This window comes from Doryrhamphus excisus, chromosome 4 (assembly GCF_030265055.1).
Source record: "Doryrhamphus excisus isolate RoL2022-K1 chromosome 4, RoL_Dexc_1.0, whole genome shotgun sequence".
Classification (NCBI taxonomy): domain Eukaryota; kingdom Metazoa; phylum Chordata; class Actinopteri; order Syngnathiformes; family Syngnathidae; genus Doryrhamphus; species Doryrhamphus excisus.
In genome coordinates, this window is record NC_080469.1 from 12,384,428 (window position 1) to 12,404,899 (window position 20,472).

The window sequence follows — 20,472 nt, forward strand, 5'->3', positions numbered from 1 at the left end:
CGCACATGCTTTCAACAACAAATAACAGGGATCAAGTGAGTGTGCTGAGCCTGGATGATCTGGCCTAAGAATATCTCCACAAGAGTAGAAAGTTCCTCTTTTAGAGAACATTAATGCAAAACAGATTAAGCATGCTGCACTGCCGGGCCTTTGAAAGAACACGTCACAAAGCAGTTTGTTGAGGACACCTTTACACAAAGGATTTAAGCATAAGAGAGTGGCAACAGGAAAAGAGGAAAAAAAGAAAATGGGACTGATAGAAAAAGAAGGACAAAGACTTCTGCACAAAAGTATTCTTTGTATATTGTTTTCAGTATCACAATCACATGATAATGCATTTATGTCAATTTTCCTATTCAATACTCCCTTTGGCATATATCAAAAATATAAAAGGCCTTTTTCACTCACTACTTACTGGTAAGATTGCTTTAGTCAGGTTGCACTTTGTCTCCAGCAGCTCATAAACATATTGAGTGATGATCTGGAGAGGGGGGAAAAGATGTAACATCAGTAAAATTGTTGGATGATATCTTCAAATTGCTGATCGTATAAATGAAAAGAACATTTCTTGTACAGTAGTCCAGGTAATATCAACCATATCATAAATCATATACCATTTTTCCACCATGGTGCATGGTACTTGAATCTTAGTGTGAGAATGTTGAGGTTGTAAGTACCAGAAGAGGAAATCTCCAGGACACAAGAAGGGCTGATGTAAGTTATGTTTATCCCTGCAGCCACAGCACTAAAGAACCTTGTATACGAGTCATTCCAACCCCAGGACAAGACTTTCATGCTTCAGTGACGTTAACAACTTTCTATTCAATTTGTCTCGTTTTTCTTCCCCCCTTCCTTTTTCTCTCCCATGTCTTGCCCAGCTTAGTTCTGCAGTCCCAGCCTGATGAGGAAACAAGGGCTAGTGGCGGCGCCACAGCTACAAAGCGTGTCCGCATCCCAGTCACGCTCGCTAGTCGGAGGTCAACCAACTGAGCCCAAACACAAACAAAAATCAATCACTGACTGTCTCACAGCTGAGTCATCAGCTTTAGATTCAATCTTAGGCGCAAATGATGCAGATGCGAGACATTTGTATGCTGACTGTTATGAGGCTGAAGTCTTAAACGTGATGGCTCATGCAATCATAACTTAATTGGCTAACTAGATGCAGTATGACCACGTAGGTTCTGATCTCAAGGATGGAAAGATGGAAGTGAATTTTGGTCATCAGCTGACCAAAAGTTTAAAACCATAGCTAAAAATAAATTATTATTTTTTTTTTAAATCCCCCAGCTGAAAACTTGGTTTGGGCATGCTTGATGCCAGTGTTCCCAGGAGGACAGATCTACCGTCTGCAAATGAATGTCCATTTTTGTAAACTTATCTTGCCATCCATCCCCAAATGTTCTCAATTTGATTTAGATCAGGGAAACACACAGAATGAAAGGTGTAAGATCACTCTTTTGGACCAAAGAAGTCCTTTGTCAGGCAGGTATTGTTAACTGCAGTATTGTCCTGTTGAAAAACCCAAGTCATTACCACACAGAGGAGGGCCTTCAGTCATGAGGAATACCCCCTGCAACATCTCCACCTAGCCAACTACCGTTTGACACACCTGCACAAATTGAAGCTCCATTGCTCCATTGAAGAAAAAAGCAGATCATGATCCCGCTGCTCCACTGTGCATCTCCAGTAATGCCAGTAACGTTGGAAGCCATCAGGACCATCAAGGTTACATTTAGGTAGCTACGAAATATACAAGACAAGTACCAATAAGAGTCTAAAATAAAAAACTACATTACTTTAACATCTCCCATTAATGCATTGTCCGCGAGTTCCCTCTGGTGGCCCAACAGCCATGGCAGTCATTGACCAATGAGAATTGCATTTTGGGGAAAAGTGAGTTTTTGGTTGGTACTCGTCTTGTAGATCTCTTAGCTACCTTTTGAGTAAGTTGCTGTGTGATGATTTTCAACCTCCGTCAAAGATGGCATTCAGACTGTTAGACTCTATTTGCGTTTTTTTCCCCTAAATTTAGCGGATGCAGCTTAAACAGTGGTGCGTTTAATTGTGCAATACACAATTTATACACAATAAATTATCATATAATAAATCAATCTACTTATACATCCTAAACAGTGACATTAAATAAAAATCATTCACGCTGACACATGACATAAAAATGACACGTCACCACGTGACATAATTGAAAAGAAGGGGAGGACAGCAATAATATATTTTATGCCGCTTGAAGATTGCCTGAATAATGACAATAGCACTCTGCTCCGTAATGCCACAACAAGCTCAATGCTAACTTGATTTACTGCTTATGAAGAGCATGCACATCTAGATCCACACCAGACACATATTAGCGTTATGAAAGCCAATCAAAGGCTACCCCAGTCTGGCCAAATGAGATGATCGATCCACAATTTGACCCTATAAAGATTGAAAAACAGCAAGCAGAGCCAAAACAACCACATATCATCCCCACCCCCACACCACCCTAGCCGCTGCAGTTAATTCACTAAAATGTCAGCCGGACTGATGATGACTAAAATGATATCGGGCTTTGGTATGCTACTTTTTAATAACATCAATAAGACTCGCAGGAAATTTCATTTGCACTATATGTTATTTGTTCAGTGCCTCAGGTGCTGAGCACCGTCTCATACAGAATAAGAACTGATAAAAAAATGACAGAACAAATGTGTGTTATAAATTGATTAAAGCAAAAAGGGATCCAAAGTTTAAAGTTGAATACTGGCTGTGTGCTATGGTTTACGTGTATGTATTATGTATTGTCTGTATCAAATGAAGCCAGGTGACCTAAGACTAAAAGTCAAAATACCAAGAAGAGATTATAATATAAAATATTATTAAAGCATAATAGGAATCAAGAGCAAATGAAAAGAACAGATTTTTTTAAAGAGGGAAGTTGAAATATTTGGGGGAAATATAGATGCTGTTTTTTTTCTTGAAATATATGGTAACCTCTTGGCATATCTAGTAAATGTTTGTTTACAAAATATCAAAGCATCCTTGCATCCTTTAAATTTTTCACTGTGTGGCCCTTGGTGGAAAAAAGTTTGGACATCACAGCAATGCAACGTATATTAAAATGCATTAAAATGTTTGTTATAAAACATTAAAACATGAATAGAAAAAACATTTTTATAGTACTACACATTTTGGCACACAAACAGCATGCTTTTTTGTGGGACTTGTGTCCCCACATCTGCAGAGAAAGCATCTTATTCATGTTACTACTAATTTACCATTTAACAAAATACAGGAATAGATTCTGGCATAGCCGTGGATTTGATTTTATCATTGTATTGACTGATATTGAATATCTATGATGCTTATGTAGATGATATGTGAATCAAAAGTTCCATTTTGGTAAAATAAACACAATTACAACCAACTGCACAACTGATTGTACCCTGAAAGAGAATCAAACTTTGCACATCACTGTGACCGCAATTGTGGGGAAACTGGCCTGCTGAGGCTGACGTCACTAGGGTGTCTGCGGTTTATTTGTGTAGAGGAAGCATTGGGGATGAGAACAGGCACAGAGGATCAAGGAGCAAAGGACTTACAGGATGGCTCAGGGGGAGGAATGTGAGAAGACAAGAGAAGAGAGAAGCGGAGGGAATACCCAGAGGGAGGAATCTGGTGCCAGGTCATACTGTAGTGAACAGCTGACAGGAGGAGCCGTGGAAGGCTGTACAGATGAAGGGAAGAGTGTGACTAATGTACAGTTCCAGGCCTTGATTAGAGTCCTTGAAGTGGGTGGGCAGTGACATCAACTCTTCATCCCCTTGACAATCTCTCCATAAAACACCAGGTTGAAGGCTTAATGGTGAAGGAGACTACACAGAGACAGAAGTCCCACACACAGCGTGCACGTGTCACTTATTGTGAGTTCAATAATGTGTGTCTTCCCACTGATTATGAGAGTCATGTCTGATTTGGTCTGACTGTACCTGAGGTAAAAAGGAGGGGCCTTCACAAGCACATGTAACAGATGCAAGCTTGTATGGCTGTGTGACAGCATGTTGTGTGTACCTCACTCGCTGACGCCTTAAGAGCTGCGCTGTCCGAGTTGACAAGCGAGGGGCCTCATCTGTAAAGTGTGCGTATGCACAAAACGGCCAAAAAGTTATGTACACTGTTTGGCAAAAAGGCGATGCACATTTTACGTGGTGATATGTTAGAAATAAACATGCAATGAAAGCCAAACTATTTACAATTTCCACATTTGGAACTAAACTGTATACATGCAGTCATGTGTGGGCATGTGCATGCATAAAAATTTCCCTACAATGCCTAACCTTGTGCACACTGCACACCTCTCATTTGCTGTGAATGTGTTGTTATATGCAAAAGATCCATGCCATCTCTTATCAAATTCACTTCTGCCACCTTGTGGTCGTTTTTATGGCTCAAAACTGATGAAACTGTGACGTCTTTTAGTGTGTAGTTATGTCGCCACCTCTTTTTGCCTCTTGCACAAAACAACATCATGAGGTATTAATACGACTTTCAGATCGGGCATTCAAGTTAATAAAAATGTACATCTTTCATATTGAATGACTTGATTGGATTAACATACCAAGATTATGCAACCGGAAACCAGCTCCCGCCCACTGTTTATGGCAAGGAGACAAATTAAAGATACAGAAACAAACATAAGTCAATATATAGTATATGGATACAATAGAAAACCTACTGCTTTAATGAGCTGCAGAAACTTTTAATACATTACACGACGCCTCAATGCTTCCCTGGGGGTAGAAACGTATCAAACAGCCGTCTTTTCACACCAAAACGTTTTGTACTCACATCTGAATTCAGACAAACCGAAAATCATATGTTAGTATTCTGTTAGTCAGTGATAAGTAGACAACAGCAGTAGGTAACAAAAATTATTTTTTGCCTCTCAATAACTACAGTGCATCCGGAAAGTATTCACAGCGCTTCACTTTTTCCACATTTTGTCATGTTACAGCCTCATTCCAAATTGTATTAATTTAATCTCTTACCTCAAAATTCTACACAAAATACTCCATTATGACAATGTGAAAAAGTGTTTTTTTTATTTTTACTTTTTTTGAATTTATTAAAAATAGAAAACCAAGAAATCGCATTTACATAAGTATTCACAGCCTTTGCCATGAAGCTCAAAATTGAGCTCTGGTGCATCTTTTTTCCCACTGATCATCCTTGAGATCTTTCTACAGCTTAATTGGAGTCCACCTGCAGTAAATTCAGTTGATTGGACATGATTTGGAAAGACACACACCTATCTATATAAGGTCCCACAGTTGACTGTGCATGTCAGAGCACAAACACCAAGCATGAAGTCAAAAGAACTGTCTGTAGACCTGCGAGACAGGATTGTCTTGAGGCACAAATCTGGGGAAGGATACAGAAAAATTTCTGCTGCTTTGAAGGTCCCAGTGAGCACAGTGGCCTCCATTATTCGTAAATGGAAGACGTTTGGAACCACCAGGACTCTTCCTAGAGCTGGCCGGCCTTCTAAACTGAGCGATCGAGGAAGAAGGGCCTTAGTCAGGGAGGTGACCAAGGCCCCGATGGTCACTCTGTCAGAGCTCCAGCGTTCCTCTGTGGAGAGAGGAGAACCTTCCAGAAGGACAACCATCTCTGCAGCAATCCACCAATCAGGCCTGTATGGTAGAGTGGCCAGACGAAAGCCACTCCTTAGTAAAAGGAACATGGCAGCCCGTCTGGAATTTGCCAAAAAGCACCTGAATGACTCTCAGACCATGAGAAACAAAATTCTCTGGTCTGATGAGACAAAGATTGAACTCTTTGGTGTGAATGCCAGGCGCCATGTTTGGAGGAAACCAGGCACTGCTCATCACCAGGCCAATACCATCCCTACAGTGAAGCATGGTGGTGGCAGCATCATGCTGTGGGGGATGTTTTTCAGCAGCAGGAACTGGCAGACTAGTCAGGATAGAAGGAAAAATGAATGCAGCAATATATAGAGATATCCTGGATGAAAACCTGCTCCAGAGCGCTCTTGACCTCAGGCTGGGGCGAAGGTTCATTTTTCAGCAGGACAACGACCCGAAGCACACAGCCAAGATCTCAAAAGATTGGCTTCAGAACCACTCCGTGAATGTCCTGGAGTGGCCCAGCCAGAGTCCAGACTTGAATCCGATCGAACATCTCTGGAGAGATCTGAAAATGGCTGTGCACAGACGTCTCCCATCCAACCTGATGGAGCTTGAGACTTATTGCAAAGAAGAATGGGCAAAACTGCCTAAAGATAGGTGTGCTAAACTTGTGGGATCATATTCAAAAAGACTTGAGGCTGTAATTGCTGCCAAAGGTGGATCAACAAAGTATTAAGCAAAGGCTTTGAATACTTATGTACATGTGATTTTTTTGTTTTCTATTTTTAATAAATTCAAAACATGTCAAAAAAACCTTTTTTCACATTGTCATAATGGAATATTTTGTGTAGAATTTTGAGGTAATTTTTTAATACAGTTTGGAATGAGGCTGTAACATGACAAAATGTAGAAAAAGTGAAGCGCTGTGAATACTTTCCGGATGCACTGTATATTACAAGTTTTATTATAAGTGAGAAAAACATCTGCAAGCAACATCCATAATAATACTTTTGGTAAAGTTAGAATGGTATGTCCATATACAATGTCAATGACATTAAATCCTGCTATTACAAACAATTCACTTTAAAGTTTGTATTTAAATAGTGACATTTTTAATAGTCACAATTTAGTGCATATAACTGTACTGAATGGAGGAGACGCTGGGCTCTAATTTCAAGGTGGCGCAGGGTGGCAAAGTGTGGCGCAACCCACGCAGTGGTAATTTGGCCCAGTGCACCACTGTGAGCAGCAAATACAATCATTTGGGAGACTGGGCTATGCCGAGATGGGCGTGGCGGCGCACCAGGGGAGGAGTCCAATTTTTAGCTTGGCGCAGTGACAATTTCGTGACAAAACAGCTCACCAAAGGTGTGGAGAAAGCTTGCCAGGTCTATTCGTGGCGCAGCGCAAGGTGGCGCAGGGTGGAAAAGTGTGGCGCAACCCACGCAGTGGTAATTTGGCCCAGTGCACCACTGTGAGCAGCAAATACAATCATTTGGGAGACTGGACTATGCCGAGATAGGCGTGGCGGCGCACTAGGGGAGGAGTCCAATTTTTAGCTTGGCGCAGTGACAATTTCGTGACAAAACAGCTCACCAAAGGTGCGGAGAAAGCTTGCCAGGTCTATTCGGGGCGCAGGCAAAGCGCAGCCTGCGTAATGGTAAATTGGCTGACAGGCAGACATGTCACCAAAACCTCACAGGCAGATTTTTCTGTGCCGCGCACATTTTAGTGGAAAAAAACAATGACAATAACCACTATTTAATGTAAGAAATAGCATGTCTGAACCAGCATGGACATTTTGGTATTAAATGTCACATCGCATCTGAGACGTCACTCACAAACTCAACCTGGCAGCAGCTGATAGTATGATGCCAACCAGGGTCGTCTCTACACTGGGGTGGGGGACGATGCCCCCTCTAAATAAGAATGTCCCCAAAAATCACCATTTTAGAAGAGACTGGGCCAGAAAAAAAGCACAAGACAGCTCCACTCACATCTCCGTGGTTGTGCTGGAAGCACGGCAGATCGCCCCTCCCGCAGCGCGGACTTTATGGAAACAGAGAAAGCGACCCATTAGACAACTAATAATTAACAACAACTAAAAGCAACGATTAATATAAAGTTGGTTAAAATCGGCTGTAGGATATATTTTTTTTACTGTTCATTTTTTCTCTCCTATTTTGCGATGTAGAGCAGGAATGCTGGTGGAAAACAAGGAAGATCCTTGGATTAGCATGATGCTGTGTTTAATGTAATTGTCAGGAACAGATAACGTGACCCACAAAGTGGTGTACGTGGGGAATGGCTTGCGTGGTGTCCAGTCCGACGCATTTAAAAGGCAATGAGAGGCTTTCATTTGATTGGTTAAGATTACACTCTTCTGTGTAAAACCCTCTCTCGACTGCTCTCCTCCCTCTTTGCCAATTTCACCTGTGGGAGCGATGTAGGTGAAATTTGCAACGTGTGCCGGCCACGCCCCGTTGGCACACGCAAGGCAGGTGCGCCTGGTCTACGAAATTAGAGTCCACTGTTCTCCTTTAGTAAGCCACCTACTGGAAGAATATCTAACAGCCAGCATTGGTACCTACAGTATGTGCAAAACGGATGTGACCATGTTTTCGTATTAGTCAGGTGCACAGTATAGAGGAGATATACCAGTATCTCTCATGTCTGTAATACAGCATTCTCTCCAAATGCCACTTTGCCAAACAAACTGGTGTGCAACAAAAGCATCGGAGCCATTTATATAATGGCACCGAAGAGGTGCTCTGTACTGTATCACTGTCTCCACCCAAGAAAGCAGTTGTGCTTTTGCAGAAAATAAAAAAAGAAAATCCCCTCAAACAATATACACAACACAACAACAGCGGCAACAACAACAAAGCACTCAGAGAAAGAGAATGCAAGAATGAGAGAAAGCATTAGGCAATAAAAAAAAGATTGTTTACTTTAAGTCAGCCTTGTGTACAGTGAGAAAGTGGTATTAAAATAGGGCTTAGTGTTGTGAATTTGTGATCTGTCAGTCCATGTGGGAAACAAAGAGAGAGAGCGAAAGTCTGGCGTTATTCCCATGAGGTCTCTGTCATTCTGTCTGAGGAGTGAGGGATCTCCTGGGGGATTGAAAGTTCTCAGACAGACAGACTGTTTACACTCGGCAGGATAAGATATTCCTCTTTGCCGCTCCCTCTCCTGTTCCCCTAATAGTCTCATAATGACCTCCTCAGGTGTTAACTGAGAAGCCAGAAGAGGGCTAATTCAAAGTAAAGTAGTGAATGCCACCGTGGGCGACGGCTGTAGCGACAGATGCCAGCCCTGACACCTCAGCATCCCAGCCTTTGTACTTTCCCACTCTCTTTTTGAATCTAATCTACCTCACCCTGTAGCCATTTTTGGTTGACTGTGCCCGACTCCTCCAGTAGTGTTTTGGGAGTGCCTTGTGCCTGGGAGATGATGATGATGGGGAATCAGGCAGGGCAGACAGCTGTCATTTACAGTCCATCTACCCAGAGATTTCATTAGGTTTGCCTCAAAATGGTCTGTGACTAGTGGGTCTCCCAATGCTTTAATTAAGTACAGGATAGAGTCCCTGTCACCGGAGTTCCTAATTTGAGCTGCTGTCAAAGACACGTGTTGTTCTTGGAATCTTTTAAACTAAGATATTGGCTGGCTTAAGTTTGTATTTTTCTATTAGTCATGGGATGCTCCTTTGCCCTTAGTCTCAGCGTCGTGCTTAAGGATTCTTAAACCTGAGCCAGGTGGTCACCTATGACAACACCTATGATCCATTATGTGGAGACACAGGGTGGGGGAAGGATGTTGAAGGATAAGAGAGACACAGCAGAATGTGGAAGAGACAGACAGAGAGAAAACGAGAGCGAGGAAGAGATAAAGAGAAAACGAGACTGCTTTCTAATTCAGCCATCTGGCTTGCTTTACTTCATTATAATATTTTGGCTCTGCGAGTGTGTGTGCATGTATGTGCGTGCGTATGTGTGTGTTTGCAAATTTGTAAGTGCCTTCCATGCCACAGATGCAGGCAGAAGAATCCTCGTTTATTAACAGCTTAATAGAGCTCCATCTGGGCCAAGCCCTGTGCTCGTGTTCCATCAGAGACATTCATCACCGAATCGCAGGAATTACGACTACGACTGACACCAACACAGGCGGAGGTGACCCCGGCGTAACGAGCAGCGACGCTCACACACCTCGCACTGCATGAAAGCAGTCATGTAGCTATTGTGATGAAAAATGCACAAGAGATACGAACTAAGGTTAACTAAGATAGCATATAATAAGACCGTCTATGTCGCTGCTAGCATAGCTTGAAAGGTTAAATTGTGCTTTTAAAGAATCGCTATTTGTCCTACTTAACCAAAGGCAGACAACCACAGATGTCCTTTTTTGCTACTGCCAAATATTGAAATTCAGCAAGGAGACCGAGGAATGAAACAGTAAATGAGCTCATTTAGAAAGAGGAAGAAAGGGTAGACTTGAAATTTGATTCAGTTACCAAAAATCACAAGGAAGCTTGAAGGTAGTTAGATTTTCCTGCGATAACATTTTGACAACTGTCAAATCACAGATGCCTCTGTGATACAAACATGTGTTACAAAGTTGTGTTAGGGTAATGCATTGTAGGAGATGGCGACAGGCAACTTAGCTGGAGCATGACGTCGTCACTCGTGCACTAATATCATTATAGGCAGCAAAACTGATACCAAAATGAAGCGATATCTTCTTTTCAATAACGGTCGACTGATAATATCGTACATCCCTGGATCTAATACAAGAGCTGACTGACACATTTTTTTTGCCAAATATAATAATACTTTTTAGAAAGAAACAATGTGAATGCTCAATTATAAGGTAATGCCCTGTGATTGGCTGGCGACCAGTCCAGGGTATACCCGCCTCGGACAGTGTCATTTGAATATCATAATACCCAGTCCATTACACATAATTATAGGTTATCACATGGCCAGGTATCATGCCCCCAAGTGTCAGTATCAGCCAGGCTGATACTGACACGCGGGGGCATGATACTGGGCCTGATACCAGACAAACCATGTGATGATCTTATTATCACATACTATTTAATCATGAGCTTATTATCACGTACTATTTAATCAAAAGACCATTTTGTTTCCAGAAAATGTTCAGTTTATTACATGTATTATATCTAAACAGTGTAAACACAACAATTGCAAAAATATTTCAATAATAATATTTTATCAACAGTCTTATCTTATCGATGTCTGACAATTAAATTTCCATTAATCAAGTTTGGGTTTTTTGGTGACTGGCGAAGCACTAGGCACTAAGCACTCGTGTGCTGTTCTCTGATTGGTTGGTTCACGGGCACGATACCAGAGCAGCGCGCTCTGAGTGGACAGCTACGGGGGCTGATACGCGACATGGTTAAACTCTATATTTTATCAGTATCACTGCCCTGGGCTTTGACACAGTATCATTTCGACCTTTTCCCATATCATTCATGGGCGGTTTCTAGGGTACAGGGCCAATTAATACTGTAGTATGTGATAATAGAAAATATCACATCTTGAACATAAATAAGATGTAACATACTGCCGACTCACACGTCAGCATACATCCAGAGGTGGATATCATCTTGTCAATGTATTTTTATTGACGACTAGTGACCAGTGTAGAATATTACTGTAATACTGTGGTTAAGGAGAGACTCACGATGCACTTCAATGGCTTTATTAACAAGCAGTGAAGCCATTCAGCGAGCATTCACACAGGATCTGCTGTCGGCCACAACCTATGTCAATCACTGGCACTCTCCACTAACCAAATTTGATTCAATGTGCATATGTTTGATATTGTAAGAGTGAAGCCACAAAATTTTAACAGTGATTTGGCGAGGGACTTGATTTAGTAGCTGGTGTTGAGTGTATGTGTACAAATTTAATATTGCCAGTAAAGTCCTCACATCCCATTATGTCCACATGTACGGAATGTTGAAAATTATTTCTGTGGATTAAAAACAGAGTGCACATTTAATGCAATACCTCTCATTTGGAGGGCATCATATCACCATCCACACTCTCCCATCGCGCTATGAGTCGCTCCATTCAGACAAGGTTGAAGTGCAAATTGGACATCTGGTGCTGTGATGTGTCTGACAATACAGTCAGGGTCCCCCCAGACACATCACCATGAAGACATAAAGATGGTGAAAGAAAGAGTAGAAGAAAGATAGACGGAGGTGTGGAGGAAGGGACGTAGGACCAACCATATGTCTCACATTCAGAAGAGAAATAACAACACAGGGAGAGTGGCACAATGCAATACACCCCCCTCCACCCCCCAGCTCCAGTTGGCAAGTGGGTCAGAGTGAGTATCAAGCCAAGGTAACAGCATATATCAGATGACACAATGCCACAGTTAGCTAAGTTTCAATCTGTTCATTCAGTTAACATTACATTACGTTCAGCGATGGTCATGGTCTACGTGATGCTAAGGTAGGATAGACCACTGACACACTGAATACTCCAACACATACATCTTACTCCTTATTCCTCATTAGTTATTAGATATATTTATTTGATGGCCTTAAGAGACAGATGATACTGCTTATTCATTCAGGTGGTGTCCCCATCTTCTCAGTTTCCTGCAGTGCACTGCATGTATATTCTATCATTACAAAAGCTCAATTCAACACTATTCATTTTTTCCCCTCTGATGCTTCTGTCAATGTTTTAATCATATAACGAACAAACATTTGCATACATACTGCTTGGTGATTACTTGTTATGCCTCCAAATGTGTGGCCACCCATGGATGCTTGAATTTGTCACATTTATAGATGCATGTTGTATTTGTAAATCTCAGCTAGCCCGTTGCCATTTATTATATCTCAAAACCTTTTAGATGCTCCGAGCATTAGCAGGCAAAAAGGATGCGGAGAAGCCCTCACAGAAGGCTGACTCTCAAAGGAGCCACTTTCTACCTGTGTTAGAAATGATAAAAACAGCCCGGTAATCCCACAAAAGCCTCGATCACTTTGCTTTGAACTTCAAAGAATGCACACACAATTAAAAGTGGCATGGAGGGATTCGAATAAAAGAAAAAACAATATTACAAAACAATATTTGCTCATTATCTGAATGCAATTCCATGTGGTTGTATTCAGAATGTTGTTAGAGAACATTTGGGTAGAGCCTCTGAGTACAAATAACATACACAGTGACTGGTCTTCCTATGGTCACCAATCAGTACGCAATAGAAAAAGTAAGGTCTGTGCTATGGTGAGTAGTATTGATACATAACCTCATCTACACACCTCATCTGACTCCTCTCAATGTGGAGGAGCAGCGTTTCTACTACGAGTTTCTCCAAGATGACAATGCGTCTCACCTTATCTCCAAGGGAGAGCCTAACCACCCTATGGAAAAAAAAAAATTCAACCGTTGTACCAGTGAACTCTACTAACATCTCACTACAAATAATCCGACCAAGTAAGCAGGTGCTATTTCACAAAATAGGGATCTACTCAAAATTTGCCCAACTAAAAGTAGCGCTACGTTGGTGTTTTTCTTTGTTTCTTTCGGCTTTTTCCATGCCACAGCGGATCTTGGCATCATGTGATTAAATTGTAGACACTGAAGATTGCACTTTTTTGGAATTCTGCCCATCATAATTAATCCTCATGTAAAACCAAAGCAATGCTGTTTGGTAATAGTAGAAAATATATGTAAGTGCAAATACAAATAGACAGTGCAGGCATTGAAAGGGTGGGAAAAAAACGGGGTAGTAACTATAAAAACAATCTTCACTCGCTAAATGCACTGCAAAAAAGATCGGTGAGAACATACAGATTCTTTATTTCTAATATCACAAATATTAAAACTCGTTGATATAGTTCATTTTCCAACAGCTGAAATAATGCATAAAGCTAACATTCAATTATTTAAAAATGTCAAACCATGCTTCTCTATAAGAGGGGAGAAATATGGGAAAAACTGTGTGAAACACTTGGGCGATAAGGGCCTTAGCACATGCCAGCCCAAATAAGCATTTTTTAGTTTGTATAATGTTGTCTAACATACATTGGCCATGTATGTGACCTGGCATAGTTACAAGGACCCCCATTATTTTGCTTACCTCGCCGAGAGCTTCATAACGTTTCTGGTTCCAGCGATGGAGATCCTCTCTTGCGTTGAAGATAAAAGGTTCTCCTGTCTTTATGTGCCTGAGCTGTCCATCTGCAGGATGACAGAGAGAATCAAAGTGGGCGTTGTGTGTACAGGGGCTACGTATTACAGGACATGCATGACAAAAAATCAATCGATTAAAATATTGAATCATGATTAATCACATGTTGTCCATAGTTAACTCATAAATAACCACAATTATTCACAGATGGAAATACCTTTTAACTATGAAGTAGGGGTGGCCTAAACTATTATATCGGTCTGCATCGGTACTGTACTGAAGTCGTCTAGCTCTTCACATTAGCCTCTGGAACGCTAGCTCTTAGTTATTCAATGAAGCACAAAATTGAAGGTATTGACGTTCTTGCCAACTCATCGATCTTTCTCGGCAGTGACAACTACATGGAAGTATAACACCGACTTCTTGTCTTTCAATATGCAAGTTTTATTCTGTCATCTTTACTCATTGGACACTGTGTGTGTGTTCACTCACGTCCGTCTTTGTCACATTGACACAAGCCCCCCAAAATAGCTGTCCTTGGCTATGCCTGCCAGTAACTAGCAGCTCATAACCCACATTTTAGCTCCTAGTTCAAAGCAAAAAAAATCAGACGAGAGATGGCTCGTTAATTGGGATACTCCTATGCCAAGGTACCACTGTATAAATGACAATGGAAAAAATATAGTATAACACAACAGCGCCAAGTTGCACGTGCAACCACACTAGCATGCTAAACTAAGTTAACCCTGCTAGCTTCCATTCACGCCCCAAGATTCCACCAACCTTCGCCATTTCAACCTGTTCAGTTCAGGGGGAGGCTGTTGAGTGTTTTGATCGTGATTTTGTGCCACAAATGAGCGGTCTGCCGAGTAAATACTTCCCCTACATGAACGATGCGTCTCCTCACAATGACAGGATTTGATTCACCTTATTTAATAAAAGGAATCTGTTATAACCTATAACCGAAACAACCCTATTATCAAGTAAAAAATGAAACCAACAATTATTTGAAGCACGGCACCTATTATAGAAAACGCCATTATTTCACAATCCAAATCGTTTGAAATGCACATTATGCCCATGAAGTCCAGTTAAAACCGTGTGCAAATAAACTGCTCCCAATGGGCAATAGTGCCACGATTGGAATGACCAGTGATGTGAAAGAAACTTGTTTAAGATATCAGTATCATACTGTATCTGTTTGGCAGACTTTAAGGACATCCAGATTTTCTTAAAATAAAAGAATAAGTAACAGTAAAAACGCTTGTTAAGAGATCATTTTCTTTTGCTGCATTTTTTGCTAATAATTGCGCTGGTGCACTGTAGCTGTGGAATCCCAAGTTTTATTCCTCAGCAATGAGACCATCGATCCTTCGGCTGATGCCGCAACACAATAAAAGACTAAGCACTGCTAAATTAAATTTTGACCTTTATGACTGCAAAAGTTTCACAAGCTAAACCACTAAAAAGTATGCCTATGCAACCCAATTCGCCAGGGGGCCCTCATACTTTATCATCACAAACAAATATGTAAGCTATTGCTCATCGGCTGCTAAATTGCCACCATACTTAACGTGAGAAACCTTACAATGCAAATGCAATGCCAGTCTCACAGCACCTGCTTTATAAATCAGTTGTTAAACAACACCTAATCCTAATCTTGGTTTGTCATCATGTTGCATAAAAAAACAGATGCATGCCTGTAAGGAAGAGGGGAGGGGTGAGAAGTTAGGATAAAGGTAGCGTGCACTAAAGTACCTTGAAGAAATCAATTATGCATTCATGGAGGATAGAGGATCTAAACACCATCGCCTAAGAGAAGCACAGGGAGCTATAATGAAATCCTACAATGAGAAAAGTGTGTGCGTTTAACAAAAAGAGTGTCTATGTCTGTCTGTGTGCGAGTGTGTGTGTGTGTGTGTGTGTGTGTGAGGGCACGTACAGCTCCGCTGCCTCCCCCATCCCATCCTCTCTGAGGAATACCGTTTTCTCAACTTTTCTCTTCTTTTTCTGTCATAATTAGCATTCTGTTCTCAATTTGGCCGCTTAATTAGGTGTACATAACCTTGGATTTCCAGTAATGGAAAAACCGGAGGGCTAGCGAAATGAAGCCATCATCTTCAGTGATTAAGACACCTGCAAACTATTGTACACAGTCTTGTCTGCATTCATATCATTACATGCTCAAATTAACATTTTTTGTTCCACCTGTCTCCAGCCGAGGTAGACCTGCTGGAACTGTAAACATGCATGAGAGTCACAGTGACTGTAAGGGAGACATGTTGGAGAAATTATCCCCTTCAAATATTGGCTTCAACAGAAAGGGATAAGATACACAGATGGATCGAGATCTGCATGTGTATATATGGAATGATGCAATAAGTAAGGGCAGTTGGTGCAGAAAAGTGTATTCATCCCGTCGTGTGGCAACTAGAGGACTTGGCGGAAGTAGGGTCCTATAATTTCCGTGTTAAGAGACTCATGGAATCTACTGTTGAATGCAAATTTTTTGGGAAATTGACATAATGCGGGCTGCAGGGCGGACGAGTGGTTAGGCCACACAGCTACGAGACCCGGGTTCAATTCCACCCTCAGCCATCTCTGTGTGGAGTTTGCATGTTCTCCCCTTGCCTGCATGGGTTTTCTACGGGTACTCGATTTCCTCGCACATTCCAAAACCATGCTAGGTTAATTGGCGACTCCAAATTGTCCATAGGTATGAATGTGAGTGTGAATGGTTGTTTGTCTATATGTGCCCTGTGATTGGCTGGATCGATATTCATCCTAAATATATTGAGATATGGGTTTTTGACCCATACCACCCAGCCCTAGGCTGAAATTGTGCAAAAACGAGGATTGTCCGAAGATGAATGCACTACCCACAAGATTAAACGCCTCCCAATTCACAGTGCATTTGACGCACTACGCCAACCAATCAAGTACTCAAAACAATAAATGACGTGGATCTTATGCATTATACATTTTAGTCACCAACTCAAAATGTACACACACTATGGTGCTAAAATAAGTGTAATGGGTAAAAATTAAAATGAAAAAATATCAAAAAGGAAAAAACTTAATTTGGAAAAAAATTAAATATAAGTTGGGGAAAAAAGGAAACTAATTTCATAAGGCCCAAGGGAAGGCTCTGACGATGGTAGGCATAAAGTGGTAGGATAGTATTGGATAGGTACGTTCAGTTAGATTATGTAAATGCTCCGGCAGACGGAGGGCAAGGCTGAGTAGGTTTCTGACGGGCCGTAGAGTACATAACATGTCCCACATCCAGCCAGCCAGACAGCCAGTAGAGATACTGACAGAGAACAGAGGGAGGGAGACACTACTGAGGAATGCTAAGAGCTAGAAATACCCCATGTCCTATTTCACCTGGTTTGCAAAGCGGGTGAATTCTAAAGAGACGTTTAGAATACACATTAAGAGGTCTCATTTAGCATACGTGTAAGAAGCATTTTTGTGGTTTTAAAACATGTGTTTGACTATTGTGCCACATGGCATGAATCTGGTACAACAAACTTTCCACCAGCTTTGCGGTGCATTCTGGGACTCGTAGTATCAGTGTAAAAATATGCATTACGTAAAAATAACTTTTCTTCATGTCCATTTTAGAAAGCAGTGTCAGAAATTCAGATGAAAACAACAACTTATCACTAATGGCATATTTATGGACTGTCGGTGGTGTTGCTATACTCAGAGGAATGACCATCTCGCTTTTGTTCCTTTTAGCAAGGCAGTGTGGCAGACTCACATGGTGGCAATACGCAAAACTAAAGGAAATTAGACATTGTAAGATGCTGAGTGGAGAAATCAAGATGCTGAAATACAGTGACCATCATGAAGGACAAATGGTATCTTCTTTGAACATGTGAAATGAGCTTCTTTTAGAAAATAAACAATGATAATGCAGTGTAGTGGCCTCATTATTGAGACTTCCTCCCAATAAGCCCGTCTACATCAACGGTATTTTTTGTTGATGTGTACTTACGCTCATTGAAGGCATATTCAAACTCCTCCAGGGTTTTGGGGAATGTGAAAGGAGGTTCATCCTTCTTCATTAGTTCATCTAAATCTATTCTTGAGAGCAAATCTGAAGAGAAAGACAAGGAGGAGTGAGAAGGTGAAACCTTTTTTCTAGAATATCATATTAAGATTGTCTTGCCTAAATCTCACTCACAAGCTATATATTGTAGTTTGCAATGGTCTACAATTGCACAATTTTACATCGGTTATCATCCGATTGTGTGGCTGTTGAATGCATATTACTGATAAACCAACATGCATCATGATATGGTTTCATAACAGAACCTAACTATTCACCCTTGAGCGCTGTGGTTTTCTCCCCATCTTCCTGGCCGACCACTTGGGCCATGGTGATCAACAGTATGCACAGAGCTGATTCAGCAGCACTGAGCTGAGGGATGAGCATCGGATCTGATTCCAAAAATCACTGAGGGGTATCCTGTAACAGATGAGAATGAGAAAAGAGAAAGTCATCACTAAATGGTTTTTTGATTGTTAAAACGAGAGTGGACAGCTTACTGATGAATGCTGCTGCTTTTTTTTATTGGAAATAGCTGCATCCATCAAATATGTTTCTCTATCATTCCGTAATTGACAGCTAGCCAATGTAGAGAAAAATTAACTGCAACTATTATAAGACTCATGTTATCTCTAGCTTGAACGGATATGCACATACTGTAGCATACTTACTAATGCAGTAAACATCTCCTACAGGCGGCACACAGCTGCTACAGTCTGTAAAACCTTAAATGTTAAAGAGTGTGTGCAACCTCCGCATGGGAGCCACTGCGAGCGAAATGAGCAACAAAGTCGTGCTTTTGCTTGCCATTCTTTTAAAATGCACCAATAGGACAAATTGTCTCAGATAATACATGCTCAGAAGACAAGAATAACAACACTGTGTTTTTAGTTTGACTCACACGCCTTCAGAACAGTCCTGTTGCATGCTGCTTCCTGGATAACATCTCTGAAACAGGAAGTACTCTGAGGCTGTGTGGTGTGGAATACAAGCGGCTTCCGGGTTACCGCGGCAACGGAGTGTTTTTTTTTTTAAAGGCACAGTAACATAGCTGCTACTGCTGCTGAGCTACACTGTGCCATACACATACTAGCTCTGCATTGAAGGTCCTGAGGTTGTTTAACATTTTACTTACCATATGCACATTTGCTTAGTGTTTTAAAATACTGAAGGGGTTATTCTTATCTCTGAACACAGCTGAAGTCCTAATTTAGCGAATATAGAGTTGATGTGTTCAATACATTATACATAAGACAATACTATAGACCAGGGGTCGGGAACCTTTTTGGCTAAGAGAGCCATGAAGGCCAGATATTTTAAAATGTGTATCTGTGAGAGCCATATACATTTTTTAAACATTGAATGCAATAAAATGTGTGCATTTTTATGTAAGACCAACAGTTTTAGATATAATGGGCTCTAATTACGTAGACCAGGCACACTACTCCACGCCAATGGGGTGTGGCCAGCACACTTTCGTGAGCAGCGCAGTGACTAATAATAAATCAAATACTTGCTGCCATTAATGCAACTTCTGCTGCTGCATAGTTTTGAACCGTATTCAGTACACGTATTTCATTCTTTTGGCCATCTTCACCAGAAGGCTTGGTTCTGCAGCTTTAGCTATTTGACTAAAGGAGGAAAGTTTACATTTACATGTTTTTTTGACATCTCAATGACCGAGGTAGACTACAGCATTACCCAGTAATAATCAAGTTTTGGTGTTTGACCTGGAAAATATCATCAGGAAAGATAGATATGGTTGGCCGTATTGCAGTAGAAAATAGATGGACGAATTAAAATGCATAAGAAAGTTGTTGATTTTGAATATTATTTTTAACAGTCATTTCTGTGATGGTTTACTTTAAAATGTTAGCAAAAATACATTTTTATTGTGGCAAGAAATGCTTGAGAGCCAGATACAGTCATCAAAAGAGCCCTACCTGGCTCCCGAGCCATAGGTTCCCTACCTCTGCTATAGACGGTTCAATTGCTAAAATAGAAAATATAGTAATACGCATTCTCACACAGCTAAAATCATGCACAAATCACAACATTACTTTGCAACAACGGACTGAGCAAATAACTCAAGCAATGTACTAATGTACACCAATTTGAGAAGCAATATAATCACATTTATCAGTTGCAAAGATGCACTACTGATGAAGATGTTAAGGGATAGTTTCAATTTCTTGAATGAAGTTGTATGACCACCCTCGGCCGTCTCTGTGTGGAGTTTGCATGTTCTCCCCGTGCATGCGTGGGTTTTCTCCGGGTATTCCGGTTTCCTCCCACATTCCAAAACCATGCTAGGTTAATTGGCGACTCCAAATTGTCCATAGGTATGAATGTGAGTGTGAATGGTTGTTTGTCTATATGTGCCCTGTGATTGGCTGGCGACCAGTCCGGGGTGTACCCCGCCTCTCGCCCAAAGACAGCTGGGATAGGCTCCAGCAGCCCCCGCGACCCTCGTGAGGATAAGCGGTAGAAAATGAATGAATGAATGAAGTTGTATGACATCCCCATCAGCGGCGTAGTGCATCAACGGTGACTTACCCCCAACTTTGTCCCCTGAGCCGAGTCCTG

The 20,472-nt window shown here is 41.2% G+C and overlaps 1 protein-coding gene across 6 annotated transcripts in view; it reads right to left on the reverse strand.

The window, feature by feature from the left end:
* Positions 1 to 18,889, reverse strand: part of fam172a (family with sequence similarity 172 member A) — a 143,108-nt gene extending 124,219 nt beyond the window's left edge. For 3 of the 6 annotated variants that reach the window (XM_058071924.1, XM_058071920.1, XM_058071925.1), the window contains exons 1-5: positions 18,788 to 18,889; positions 18,165 to 18,306; positions 17,833 to 17,934; positions 13,779 to 13,879; positions 416 to 481 (exon numbers count right to left, since the gene is read on the reverse strand). In XM_058071924.1, coding sequence (XP_057927907.1) covers positions 416 to 481; positions 13,779 to 13,879; positions 17,833 to 17,934; positions 18,165 to 18,273 — 378 coding nt within the window. In that variant the 5' untranslated portion in view covers positions 18,274 to 18,306; positions 18,788 to 18,889. Of the gene's footprint in view, positions 1 to 415; positions 482 to 7,642; positions 7,695 to 13,778; positions 13,880 to 17,832; positions 17,935 to 18,164; positions 18,307 to 18,557; positions 18,719 to 18,787 lie in introns of those variants that run through there. The other 3 variants (XM_058071922.1, XM_058071921.1, XM_058071926.1) reach the window with 3 other exon arrangements.
* Between the last annotated feature and the right edge of the window lie 1,583 nt (positions 18,890 to 20,472).